This window comes from Lingula anatina, chromosome 2 (genome assembly GCF_051362555.1).
Source record: "Lingula anatina isolate TDL-2025a chromosome 2, LinAna3.0, whole genome shotgun sequence".
NCBI classification, from domain to species: domain Eukaryota; kingdom Metazoa; phylum Brachiopoda; class Lingulata; order Lingulida; family Lingulidae; genus Lingula; species Lingula anatina.
In genome coordinates, this window is record NC_141768.1 from 14577655 (window position 1) to 14592501 (window position 14847).

Consider the following 14847-nt stretch of genomic DNA (forward strand, 5'->3'; position numbering starts at 1 on the left):
GTATGGCTACTTATAAAATTACTGACAGACACCCAGCAAGAAATCATCCCTAGGTTAATAGCTTGCATCTCTCTTCCTGTGAAAGCACAGTGTTAGTGCCAAAAGTTCATGTACACCCCCAAAAGAAAAAAAAACTGCAGAAATGTTCTGCAGAGATCACATTTCTCTCCATCTGTTTTGCAATGCCTGCTATGTTACGGCTTTCTCTGAAGAGGGATGTTAAATATGATAATTACTGAGGATTTATTTTCTTTCAAAGTTTCATTCTTTGTTTTTTTTTCCATCTTTGCTTTTTCTTTTCCTTTATTAAAGCTTGTAAGATGTTAAAGATATAGTGCTCCGTATCATTAAAAATTAAGATTAGTTCTGTCATGTTTCTCAGAAATTGCAATCATATGAGCTGGGACAAATTTGTAACCAAATTTATGTGGATGACTTTTAAAGCAGAACATGGCATTTGTCAGTGTATCAGGTGTGCGTTAGCAAATTGCAAGTAAAGTATTAGGTTTGACATTAAGGTATGTAATTTGTTTAACATTGAGTGTTAGTAGATTATTTGCAAATTTGTCTTTCTTAGTCATAAAATGATATGAATTTCCACATCTCCTCTCCAAAATATGGTTCGATTATTATTTCATTTCTCATTTACATCTCTCTGACCTAAGTGAGTTAGAGCTCAATTGGTTTTTCAAAAAGTGACAAAATGATGCCATAGATTTGTTTGACTTGTTGAGAATGCCTTTGTAAATAATTCAGAAAATAACAAAAGAAAAAAGTCTTAAAGACAAATGAGCAACGGTAAGAATTTTTTCCTTTTTTTACTTATTGATTCTAGATACTGGAAATGAAAGCTATTATGGACTCAAGTCTAAAATGCTAGGACTGATTTATCTGAAATAATGATATAATAGAGAAGGTAAATCATGAAAGGTAGACTATCCAGGATGAAAATAAACAGATTAGGCTTCACTTGTGCGTCATTACCATGATGGTTTCATTTATGGTTTGTTTCACAACCTGCCCTCCACTCATTTACAGCTGGCATTTGAACTCGAGATTGAACTTGAGATGATACTTCTACCAGACTGTGATAAGAAATGGAGATCAATCTTGTTGTGATTACTATTTTTCAAGTTTTAATTAATATTTTTTCTGTTATTGTTTTATATACATGTTAGGGGCTGTCACAATGTTTTCCCTATTAAAAAAACTTACTTGAAAGGTTGTCTGAGACTCATCTTTGTGACAAAAATTCTGACTGTATATCAACTAGTTCTGCCACTAGTTGCAATGGGAATCATATGAGAAATTGCCCAAAAAAAAAAAAATATATACATATATATATATATATATATATATATATATATATATATATATATATATATGGCTGAGAATTACAGATATTTAAAGAATCTGAAAGCATATCTACAATATAGTATTTTGAATGGATGGGAATGGGAATCATCAGAGATAGCCAAATTGTCACATGGTTTAAAGGGCAGGAAAAGTGCCATAAAACAGATTTTCCTGGGGTAAACGACAATTTTCCCATACTTTCCAATGGTTAATGAATCCGTTCCAATATTCAAAGTTGTTCAATATTGTTTTCTTAAGTGTGTATTTTTTAATAATCTCTTTTATGGTGGCATTCCCAGTGCAAAGACTCATTTTTTTTGTAAAAAAACTTAGCACCACCATGTCCAGATCCTTCCACATTTATCTAATTCTGTACCAGGGTATGCCACTCACTGCTGGCAGCCTCATTTTCTTGCTATCTCAGAAGATTTCCCTTGGTCAATGAATCTTATAACTGATTCAATGATCCTTGACCAACTAGTCCAGGCTAGCATATTAAGTTAAAAGAAATCAATTCAAGATTAAATACATATCTTTATAGACAGCAATGAATCTTATTCATATGAGTAGTACACATACCCTGTAAATTTTTTACGAAATAGTGTGGCCATCTCTTTAATTAATAGTTTTGATGGTCAGAGAAGAGTTCAGATATGTCACTTTGATCTTAAGTGAACATTTCTTTCAAAAACACAAGTGACAAACTAAAGCATATTCAAAAATATTTTAGTAGGACAGTTAATATCACACGTGAAAAAATAATTTAGTTCTGTTTGTGTAAGTTGCAGGTAGCATTAACGATATCTTTGATTTTCACACTTTCACAGCAAATGGGTGATGTTGCTTCATGTAAAAGAATTTTTTAAAGTACTTATTAAAATAGAATTAAATGTGAACTTTTGAGGTTACTCATAATGACAGATATGGAGGCAAGTTACACAGATGTGTACATCAATTACAAATCAGCCATATATAACATAACCTGAAATCAATTGACAATTAACCTCTCACCCTTCTTGCAAAATACTGATTACTGTTCAGAATTCTATGTAGAAGCAAGCATTACTTCTTTCACAGGTTCCGTTAGCATGATGTATGATCACTTACAATACACAAGAAACCTTAGCAATCCAGGGGTTATCTACTATCAGTTTTCATTTATTTGCTTGTTTTTTACAGTAAAATTTTTAAGTACCTTGAATCATGTCAGACAAAATGTTTCAAGTAGACAAAAATATAATCTTCAAGTGGAAGAGGGAGATTGATACGAGACACTTGTTATGTTCTGTATTTACCTGCTAGGTGATAAATATAATGTGATGAAAAAGAAAACACTAAAAGAGAGAAAGAGTATTACAAAATTGTATAAGCTGATAGAACCACTGTATGTGCACGAGCACAAACACAATAGGAATTACATAGGGTGGTATTTGCTTTCCTCTTTTTGTCAAAAGCTATCAATTCTGAGTGACTAGTAGCCATTCTGACCCCATTATTTAATACGAAGAACTGTACATGCAAATTTTTGATTTTTAAATTTTTCATTTGAATGTTTGGAAGAGCATGAATATGTCTGTAAAGAATAATCCTTAGAATACTGTATCTGCCCCTGCTTTCAGCTACAAAGAAACTAAGGAGCAACATTGCAAGAAAAACAAGATCTGAGATTGAAAATGTGTTTTCAATTGGGGGAACAGACTCCCCAACTATTTTTGATTCTTTGAGGGGTTAAGTTTTAGTGCTGGGTTGAAGACTGCAGCAATTCCAGGTAATCACTTCCCACCACTTCCTTGAAATTGCCAAGTGGCTGGTTCCCGATGCACCTGTCTTATGGTCTACTGTAAGACACTGCAGTACCTATAGTTTCAAGTCAGCTTTTCTTAAATGCATTACAAAGTATGTTTCTTCAAACTTATTTTACACCAACTAATGATAAACCTGAACTGCAAGTTACAATGATTTCTGGGTACTATTTTTGACATAATAAATGATCACTTAATTTAGTAAGTATAGTGTGCTTAACTGTACTCCTTGCATATGTCAGTAAATCATAATAGCTATATTTTGCTCACACAAAGTGCCAATTCTCGCACAGATTTGCTTGCACTCATATTTCTATAATATGTTACTTTTACTTAATGAATGTTCTTTGAGCAGTATTGCACATGAGGCTGTGTAATTATTGCTTGTTTTAATATGGTTCAAGTACTAGATTTCCTTGTACTGAACGGCTCTTCAAACTTGCCATGTATGTTAATTAACAGGATAGGATAGCATATCAATAGATGGACTCCACAAGCTGATAATTTTAATACATAAAAGTGTGTGAAAAACATAATAAAACTGTTATACTTTTGTTAATGTGAAATGTTCCACTCACATAGTCTGAGAATCAGTTTAAAAATAAAATAGCATTAGTCATCCATGAGAAAAAAAAATTTAAGTGAATCTGAAGATTACCTGAATTACCTGAGCATGTTTCTACTTGTGGTAGGTGCAATATACTTGTTTCAGAATAAATCAACCATTTTAATTAAATTTTTTTTTTAGAAAAATATCCAGTAATCACCACAGAGTGAAAGAAAGAGAATGTTAAGCTAAGAAAAAAATTAACTGAAATATAGGCATGCTCTTGGAAATCTCTGACATACTGCCTTTAGCTTAATGGCAGGTGCATTGTCTTCCGTTGATCGCACGGGAGGTTTTGCAATTTTAGAGCTTTCCCTTTAAGTGGTGATACTGGGGTAGTCAAAAGCTATTGCTAATATCCATAATTTTCACTAATGTGAATCAAAATATTAAGAAGAGATGATGTTATTATTCAGAATAGGGGACTAGCTAGTCCAAAGGTCAAGTATAGCCGACCCACCTGAATTAATACTTCCCCATGGGATATCTATTCAGTGTTTGTTAGCAGATTAGACAGCAAGCTTTGTAGTGGGTCGCCATATTTGACCCTCAGACTAGTTAGCCCGCTATTCTGATTGGGGCCTTGGATTGCGGTCTTAATGGTTTTGTTTCTTGCTGTGAAATTTATTAGCCATTCAAGGACTAGATTGAGTATTTCAAGTTTTGTTTAAAATCATTCTAATTAACCCTTGAATTCAATTTTATGTAACATAAGCAAACAGGATGATGCATCCCTGAACCCAGTCAATGTTTCCAAGTGATCTCCGCTAAAATTATTTAAATGATATCAGGAGTACTAAGTATTCTTGAATTTTTTCAGTGTGTACCTTCTAATAAAAAAGTAATTACTTTCCCCATTGCTGTGCTGATGTTTGTCAAAGTTGAAAATCTCACTTTGATGTAGAACTCAAAGCACACCTTTTGGGCATCATCTGAAGTGACATACAATTCTTAGAGATTTAAGCTTTTTGTTATCAAGCACTCCCAAGATGATTCTGAGAATATGTCAATATAATACAGCTAAGAATGTGAATTCATCTCTAATAAAGTACGATTTGAAGGATGAGCAAGCAATCAATACACCGAGCTGCAAACCCCAGTTTCCTTGATTTGATAATAGCATTTACTTGGTATCTAAATAGGTTAGACAAAACTCAATATCTTCAAGTTGGACATTGCACCTCTTCACAGCTTTATAAATTATAGAGCAAACCAAATAAGGTCAGGCTCTTCTGGCAGATCTGTTCAATCACAACTTTTAAAGTAAAGGTTCATTTTTCAGTATTACTATTTGCATCCACTAAAGCAGGTTCAATCTTTCCCTTACATCTACTGTTTCCAATTTTACTGTACACAATTCCTTGTGTGGCAGAGGGAATGCACATTTATGCAGCCAATTGCTGTAATAGTCTAGTGAGGTTTTTGAAAAAAGGCTCTGCATAAGAGGCAAGGGGCATTTTGGGGTAAAAGTTGGGAACCAGGCTTATTAGCATAATTTTGGGATGCTGAATCCGATTAACCCGGTTCCCAAGCGAAATTTTGCGTTTTTAACGGTCTAATTTGCAAAAAAACAAAATGGCCGACAGATTACCTATTTTCTGCAATATCTCTGGAACTAGACAGGCAAATATGACAAATGAAGTGTCTTTACCTATATTTTCAGGGTCGAGGAACATTATTAAGATGTTTCTGTTAAAATTACATTTACGTAATTTTCCTAAATATGCAAATTAGGATCGCCATTACTGAAAAACCGTTTTACTTCTGTATCTCTGTAACTAGGTAAGCAAACATGACAAATGAAGTGTCTACACCTATGTTCTCAGGGTCAGGGAATGTGACAAATCAGATGTCTTGTCTGATGGGTAGCACTGACTTTGTGAATCGTGTCCGAGTAGCACCTTTTATTGTTTCTTCCCTGTATCCGTCAAACACTAGTCAATCTGCTGATAGTTAGAACCTGCCTTCAGAACTGCTCTTACGTATGTGTCAGCCAAACTACCAAAGGCCACTGCATTGTCAGGCTTTCCCAGTGAAATTGCCAGTGCTTGCCAATCAATTATAAGGCAAGGTGAGCAGAGGCGGATCCAGGATTATTTGAAGGGGGAAGTCCGCGGATGCAAAGCCTCCCCTCCACTTAGCAACAGGTTAGGGGCCTGTTGAAGGGCTACGAACAATTTTGATATTTAAGAGGGCGAACGGTGCCATTTGGTATGGTTTACAACTATGATTCAGCTAGTCAAAATTATAATTTCAAGACAAGAAATTCGAAGGGGGGGGGGGGGGGGTCAGGGCCCCCTTGAGCCCCCCTCTAAATCCGCCACTTGGTTAGGAGTCATTCAGTTTAATTTCATCAGGGCAGAATACGTCTTCTGTTAAACTTTCTGTTACAGATTTGGTCTCAACGAAATCGTTTAGAAGCTTGAGATACTGCTCAGACTTGCTATTAATACAGAAATGTTTTCTGTATCGTCAATCATTTAATTGGATTCAATAGAATATCAGAAGATTAAAGTTAAAATTCAAGAAATTTTGTAAATTAAAATGAAACGATACCAACGGGTAACCAGTAATAATAGGCTAATGGAAAAATCGCTGAAATGGATGAGGTGAGATGTCATCGTGTACTTAAAGTATACACATACATATTGACATTTAATATGGAATATTTTAGTTCAAAAGCAAAGTGTTGATAATAAATTAACTTTTTTAGAAAAATTGATCACATACGACAATTGTGATCAGGTATAAGTGTAGCCAGGTGTGTTGGTTATTGTTCATTAGGCTGCTTTCTCTGAAGCGCGGTTATATTACGTAATATGTGGCAGTTTCTCTGAGCAGTCCTCTTTGGCGGGTTACAGAATGAGTATAAAAGGGCAGCAGTGCTGCAAAATAAGTCTCTATATTTCGGCAATGTCCTGTCAAATAGTTTGATATTTTGCAGACTGTTAGCTGATCTTACGGTATGTGAACTAACGGCAGCAACTTGCCACACTATTGTTGCATTATGCCAGAATGGACTGAAGCAAACTGCTATTGCCAGACAACTGCATGTGTCCCAGGGAGCAGTTTCTAACGTCTTACAAAAATACGCCCAGACTGGTACATTAACACAGAGACCACGGCCAGGACGTCCTAAAGTCACCACCAGAAGGGTAGACCGCATGCTTCTGCGGTTATGGCGCAACAACCGGACAAAGACAACTCTTGCTGTAAAAAATGAGTGGCAAATTACCATTCAAAAGCATGTTTCTAGAACTCTAGTGAATGCAAGGCTACTGTTAGTTGGCTACCTCCATTAACAGAGCAACACTAACGTCTGCGCTGCGTCTGGGGTGGGCCAGACACCATTTGTGGTTCCAGGCAGAGTACTGGGTTCATGTAGATTTTTACAGATGAGGCAGGGTTTGAGTTCCACCACCGAGATGGCTGAATCAGTCAGTAGGCTTCCAGACGAGTTAATGCACGAGGATTGTGTCACACTAGAGTGACTTGTGGCCGTGGCAGTATCTGTGTATGGGCCGGTTTCCACACTGGAGCCAAAACACTATTGGTGGCAATTGATGGAAACCTCAACCAGATAAAATAAAGGGACATTTTAGAGAATACTTGCTTGCAATTTGCAAGAAGGTGCTTCCAGGACAACTTCATCCTGCAAGATGACAATGCCCGACCACGCCGTGCCCATGCAATGGCTGCTTTTCTGCAAAACCAAGAGGTAAATTCCCTGACATGAATTCTATAGAAAACCAGTGGGCATAAATCGCTAGCAGAATCAAGAGCCAACCCGTCCAGCTTACAAATCGGCACAAGCTTAGGCAAGCTCTGACTAATGCGTGTAACACAATACTGGATCAAACTCTCAGAAACCTCTCTGCATGGATCCCTGGCCGAGTGAGGGCTCTGGTTGCAGCTAGAAGAGGCTGCATGCGTTCTTATCAGTTCCCATTTTTCACATTTGTCTTGATGATTCTGTTGTGTAAGAGAAAATCCTTACCAACTGATATTCTTGATAATATCGAGTTCATAAGCATTTAATACCTTGTTGTTATCAGCTATAAAATTATCTATGCGCTGTTTATAACGCTGATTTGAATACGTATTTAGATTAAATTTTTGATGATGTTTTCACATGGATTGATTTATTAAAGCCATATCGAACATGATAACAAGTGTTTTTTTCATCCATTACTAATATATGGGAAAAAACCAAAGAAAATATGTTTGAAAAAAATCTATTTAAATGTCAAGTCCGTACATTGCATCACATGAATTACTTGATTCAGCAAATCCCTCCATTGCATACATAAAGAAATCTTTTTTAAATTTAGGTAAAAGGGGCAGTTGTGTGATCCAATATGTTTACATCCCAATGGCAGTGTTTAATTGCAAAATTCAATTCAGATTCGAATAATTGCTACAGTGTGACAGTGTACATGTAGCACTCATTGCTGATTTGATTATAGTGAAAATGTCTGAACCACTTTCCCTAACGCTGAAAACATAGGTGTGGGCACTTCATATGTCATGTCTGCTTGCCTAGTTAACATATGAGCAGTTCTGAAGACAGGTTCTAACTATCAGCAGATTGACTTGTGTTTGACGGATACAGGGAAGAAACAATAAAAGGTGCTACTCGGACACGATTCACAAAGTCAGTGCTACCCATAAAACAAGATTTATCACATTCCCTGACCCTGAGAACATAGGTGCAGACACTTCATTTGTCATGTTTGCTTACCTAGTTACAGAGATACAGAAGTAAAACGGTTTTTCAGTAATGGCGATCCTAATTTGCATATTTAGGAAAATTACGTAAATCTAATTTTAACAGAAACATCTTAATAATGTTCCTCGACCCTGAAAATATAGGTAAAGACACTTCATTTGTCATATTTGCCTGTCTAGTTCCAGAGATATTGCAGAAAATAGGAAATCTGGCGGCCATTTTGGTTTTTTGCAAATTAGACCGTTAAAAACGCAAAATTTCGCTTGGGAACCGGGTTAATCGGATTCAGCATCCCAAAATTATGCTAATAAGCCTGGTTCCCAACTTTTACCCCAAAATGCCCCTACTATTCATCTTTTGTGGAAATCCCACTAGACTATAAGGTGTGTGCTGTGTGTAGATTTCAGTGGAAGTTCTGATCAGTACCAAGAGCAAACCAACAATCAAGATAGCAACACTTTCACACTTTTTATTTGGCAATCAGAGAGAAAAAGTCTTTCACGCATTTTGGTACTGCTATCAACATGTATATATGGATTAGATTGTATGAAATAAATAGTAAAATTTGGATTCATAAATAGGTTAAGATCTTTTTAGGGCATCTGTTAAAACACTGTTTTCCTAAAACTACCATGTACAACTACCATGTGCACTGCCCTGCAATGGCTAAGATTTTGGCACCAAAATGTCTTCATACAATATAAATAGGATGTCTGTTAAGTAGTTCCATCACAGTTTTAAGTTCACTATCACAATCAATGCTACTGTAAATGTTTTCAAAAGTAAAACGGCCTTGGTCAAGAAAAGTCCAGCGTTTTAATTCAAGTAGTCAAGAAATAGTTCATATCTGTTTTTAGATGCATAATTTTTCCAAAAACTGCCATTTACTTCTTTTTTTCTTTTGGGATCAAATCATCAATTGGTTGCTTCTTCTCCAGCTTCTTTTCCATTTCTATCAGGAGCTTGACGCCATCGATGACAAACTGGCACAGCTCCACCTCAGAGTATCCCAAACGGTCGGCATTGGAGATATCAAAGGTGCCTCCAACAGCAGCAGTGTCTACACCACCTAAAGTTTTTGATAATTCAAATAATTGGTGAATGAATAACTATTAACTATCTGAAGAAAACCACCAAATATATATTGCTACACTGGAATTCACATTTAAACAGGTACAAACTCTCAACGTGAACAATTTATTGTCAAGCTGAAATATCAAGAAGCACCTTTAATTGATAACTGACCATAAGAAAATGAAAGCAAAAAAGCTAAACAGTTAATTTGTTAATGCAAACTGGGCGAGGTTTTAAGGTTAATAATTGGCTATGGAAATACAATAAAAGGACCATTTCCACAACAGGAGGCCTGGAGTATGTGAACCGCAACGCAGTGAACGAAAAACAAATTTACCTGTGCCACGTTTCTGAAGACGTAGTTTCTCCAAAATGTCATCAAAGCGAGAGTCCTTGGACAGGTTAGGGACCTTGACATGGACACCACCACGCAGACCAGTTCCCAAGTTGCTGGGGCAGGTCAGGATGTAGCCCAAATGTTCGTTCCAGCTGTACTCCTTGCCTTTGCTCTTCATGAGAGACTCAACCTTGTGGTTTGAAAATCATTAACATCTTAGACATAACTTTTGATCCTTATATGATATATTCTATGAATTAGTTACAATAGTTACAATATATACAATTAATTTAAAAAGAGAGATCAAATCAGTTTTAACATTTTGGAAGTTGCAATTGGTTACATATTAAGGCAAAGGCTAAAGTGTGTATTTGAGAGTTTAAGAAAGTGGATTCTCTCCAATAATGACTATTTATGTTTTCCCCAATTGTGTTAAGTTACCTTGTTCAGGCCATCACAGAATCTCTTGAAGACTTTCTTCATGTTACCTCCCTTCTCCATAGAGATGACACGGATGTGGTCCTCCTCATTCACCCAGACCAAGAAGTCTTTGTTTTCATTATGCCTGAAATACATGTACATATTTTACCCTAAGTTTTGCTTCAGTTTGCATGTATTTAACCTTTAAAAAGAATGGTTAGCAAAGCATCTTAAATGTCAACCAAACTGTGGTTTTGTGCATCTTGTAATAAAGAAGAAGATTTTCATTTATGATATTCATAGCACAAAAACAAGACCATGCCATCTGAATTTCACTTTTAATGAGACAAAGTAAAAACTCACCAGATACCACGGGCATCAGGCCAGTCACGTGCCATACCAGCACAGGTAAGAAGAGGAGACACTGGTTTGTCAAACAGGAAATGGTCTTCAATCAGCTTATCCTGTTCCTCTTCAGTCATGCCAGACAGTGGGTAGTATTTGCCCTTGAATTCTCCATCCAGGCCATTGAGAGCATCGACAGTAATTCGCTCCACAGCACGCCTCTCAGCACGAGTGCAGTTTGGTGGTAAGCTGTAGCCACGAATGCTACGACCTGTGCGCACACGTGAGCTGAGAACGTAGTTTGGGTCCAAGTCGTCTCCGCCCTGAAGGTGGTCTGGGTTGAGATCAGTCTTGTGCTTGGCATCCTTAGCATAGCCACCATGACGTTTGTCAATAATGGGGTCAAAGAGGTCAGCAAATGTTTCATAGCTTTCCTCGTCTCCTGCAGTGGCACCCACAGTCATGATGAAAGGATGGCCTAAAATTGAATTGTGCACATAAATGTTTTTACTTAATAATCAAATTCCTTTTTCTTTAATTATGTATAAAAACCAAAATTAAATCTTTACTATGTAACATTTGGACTAATAGTGAACTTAAGGTATCCTTTATCCAAAACAACATTTAAAAAAGCAGCTAATGTCAAATTTTAAACTACTTAATCAAAACATTTTGTTTAACATGAGATTAAGTCTCTCTCTCTCATGTACAGTACCTGGATTGTCAACACCAGTCTGGATACATTGGTCCAGAGTGACTCCAAACTTGGTGACCTTGTCTCTATTGGCCGCATAGATCTCTTTGGTCAGGCATTTAGCCATCCAGTTATTATGCTTGCTGAGTTCAGGATAATCCTGCTCAGGATCAAAATTCTTCTGGTTCAGGTTGCAGATAGGCATGTTGGTGGGATTTGTTTGGATGTCACTGCTATAAAATATGGCGAGAAAGGTATTTCTTGAAATCTCAAAAATAAGTATAATTTTAGGTTGGATTTATAAAATATAATAAAGAATGATATAGATCAGGAGGAATAATTTTAATTTTTCATATTGAATTTTGTCAACTCAATCTGAATGTAAAACTACACCTTAAGGCTTTACTGGGGTAGCACTAGCAATTTTTTTCACTTGGCCAAATCACTACTTTTTCATTACTTTTTCTGCAGAATGGTTTAAATTTGACTAAAACAAGTCAAATCAATCCTATTTTTGTTTAGCCAATTTAAGTCAGTTTTAGCACTTGGCTAAATTGGCGAGTGTTAGCACTACCCCAGCTTTATATCTAACCACAGCAAGTTTTCTTTCTTACAAACAATGCTTTGTGTACTAATCATTAACATTGAAATTTATTCAAATATAGTATCATGATCCCTCTGACTACAATACATAATTGTGCAACACTGCATCATACGGTATACCTTAGGTATCAATAATACAAATAAACATTTTCCCATCATTGGAATTATTAGATGGTTTTTATAATATTGGTACATGATTACCTGTAGAAAAGTGATACAGGCATTTGTAACGGCCAAATTGGATCTATACAAATTCTCCCATTTAAAACCATTTTAAGATTGCCTCAAGCTCTTTCACTTGTTATGCAATCACATTCTTGACTAATAAATTCCTAAAAAATGCCCTACTGCCTTGCTCAACTTCTACAAATCTGGCAAACTTCCCATAAGCTACCTGAAGTAATTCACTACATACAGACAGTCTTAAGCTGCATACAACAAGGTATGTTAAATAAACTAGCTATGGGAATGTTTTCATCTTGTGCATGTGAAAAATAACTCCACAGCAGCTGACCTCTATATCAGTATATGGTAGGTCTATATAATAAAATAGCCCCTTTGATGAACTAACTAACAGCAGATTACCAGTGCGCTAGTTTTGACTTATCAAACCCAACATTAAAAAACCTGCTTTGATTAAATGTTTACATTTGTGACTGTTTATACATGGGCTTAAGTAGTGCAGCATGTTTAACTCTAAAAAAAGCTTTCAGTCTGCCCAAAGGCTAGAGATAACAGATATCCAAATTCAGTTAAGTAACATTACTAAGTATATAAAAAAAAAAATTCTTTGAAGGTTTACAATAAACATTAAAATTAATTCAACGATCTTAAAATTTATTACCATGATCTTATTAGAAATATTAAGAACGGCATTTTGTGTACAGAGCAAAATTTTAAATTAAATGTACTAGTACAAGTTCTCACATGATGCACCCAAAACGTGACAATCTGCACGGTCTGTACTGCTGTGTCACAGTATAATATCCACTTCAATGGCTCAACAATCTTATCAGTGTGATTAGGTATTTATACTTGAGTTAGACTCATAATGCAAACAATAGTCATATCAATACAGCCTTTGGTTACATTTAAATATGTTCACATTAACTTTTGGCTGTTTTCCCTTGATATTGTCTTTATAAAAGGACATAGTAAGCCTAGGTGAATAAAATTAACTTATCTTAAAATTGAGATATATTTCTCATTCATACTCATATTTATATCAGTCCTATGTTATACTCGCAACATTCACGGGTATGCTACCCACATTTCAAAATGTTCAAAGTCACATTTTCTATGGCCATGTATATAAATATATCCAGTAAAACTACTTATCATTCCCAATTCAGACCTTGTAAACAATATTACCCCTCAAATAAAAATACCTGATTTCAATATTTGTTTCTAAAATGTACCGGAAGACAGGCTTAATTATGGTCAGTCATTTATAACTAAGGCTGCGTTCACATGAAAAATCTAAATTCTAAAAACCTAAAAATCCATTGGCGGTTTCTAGTGATCACGGTCTGTGCCCTGAATACCCTGTGGCCTAATTAACTAGCAGAGCGAGCGAGTTACTTCCAAAGCTGTAATTAAATCTCGGTTGCCCTCGGAGCAAATTCCAATTCCTAGACGCATGTGCAGAGAGAAAGAAAATGACAGTCACGGTTGCTTTGAAAAATGTGTTTGTCGATTTTGTGCAACAACAATACGAAGAAGATAAGGTCCATATACACATGACAGATATGAGTGCAAACTGTCGAAATCCAGTTTAGAGATACAACTGCGCATGCGTCCAGGCGTCAGAATCTCCTCGGAGCGCAGCCGAGAATCAATTACAGCTTTGGAAACGACTCGCCCGCGCTGCTAGTTAATTATGCCGCGGGGTATTCAGGGCACAGACCGTGATCACTAGATACCGCCAATGGATTTTTAGAATTTAGATTTTTTATGTGAATGCAGCTTAGTTGCCTAAATGGAAATGGTACAAAATGGGGTGGATTGGCAATGATTACTGAGAAGGGGAGATTTGCTCATTTTTCTGATAAATATTTAAGCAGGAAAATCCCAGATAGAATATATATTTGAAGCTACATTATTGTTACTGCGCTTTTTAAAAATTTCAGTCACATTTTGTATGTGTACATATCTTGCAAAGCCACTAATCTTCCCCAACTCAGATGTTAAAAACTATAAAACCCCTCAAATAACTTAAGCATAATTTTAAAAACGAAAATAGTGATTATTCAAAACAAAAATCATAAATTGCAGATGCTTTTTTAAAACTTGCTGTTGCACCGTCGTGCGTCCGTTAAAAATCCAATTTCACGTTTTCTTTACCTCGATACCGCCTATCTTACAAGCTGCAGCTAGGATGCCTAAGCCTGATCTCTACACTTTCTGGGTGGGCACAATACACCAAACAGACAAATATCCGACTGAGCAAGATACAAATTATGAAAATGCCATGCAGCAGACTAATTGTAAATATCAACAAACAACAAAACATATAGTCTAAAAGGCCATCGATTAGTTACACAAAACGCAAAATATTGTCGACTGTTGACATGGCGTCTCTAACAACGAACCTTTCTTTGTGCAAGTTCACCTAATTTCTAAATAAGACACCTATGAAACTTAAGCGCAAACGCAAAAACGTTTCTGGATGTATTCCAAATATTATCTTTTTCAATAATTTGCTATGCAAAACTGGAGAAACTAAAAGATCCTACCTGCTAGTTCGGAAGACCGCTGACAACTCTTCGTGCTGGAGAAACTCACGTGAGTCATGTGATTCGCAACACACATTTGATTGGAGGAGAAAAACAATATATCCAAAAAAGGGAATAAGCCAAATGAAAGTACTCTATTTTTTGC

General features: G+C 36.1%; 1 protein-coding gene across 1 annotated transcript; it reads right to left on the bottom strand.

The window, feature by feature from the left end:
- Nucleotides 1–8947: 8947 nt before the first annotated feature.
- Nucleotides 8948–14845, bottom strand: LOC106153000 (creatine kinase M-type). The gene is made up of 6 exons (XM_013526758.2): nt 14703–14845; nt 11386–11597; nt 10689–11148; nt 10347–10470; nt 9906–10095; nt 8948–9563 (listed from the first exon to the last, which is right to left on the bottom strand). Exons 2-6 carry the CDS (start codon nt 11567–11569, stop codon nt 9379–9381), a joined length of 1143 nt encoding a protein of 380 aa, XP_013382212.1. The 5' UTR covers nt 11570–11597; nt 14703–14845; the 3' UTR covers nt 8948–9378.
- Nucleotides 14846–14847: the final 2 nt, after the last annotated feature.

Coding starts and splice junctions, on each gene's coding strand:
- LOC106153000 (XM_013526758.2), bottom strand. CDS start 11,569: ATGCCTATCTGCAACCTGAACCAGAAGAATTTTGATCCTGAGCAGGAT. Junction 11,149..11,385: donor GACTGGTGTTGACAATCCAG/GTACTGTACATG, acceptor ATTCAATTTTAG/GCCATCCTTTCATCATGACT. Junction 10,096..10,346: donor TCTGTGATGGCCTGAACAAG/GTAACTTAACAC, acceptor TCAAACCACAAG/GTTGAGTCTCTCATGAAGAG.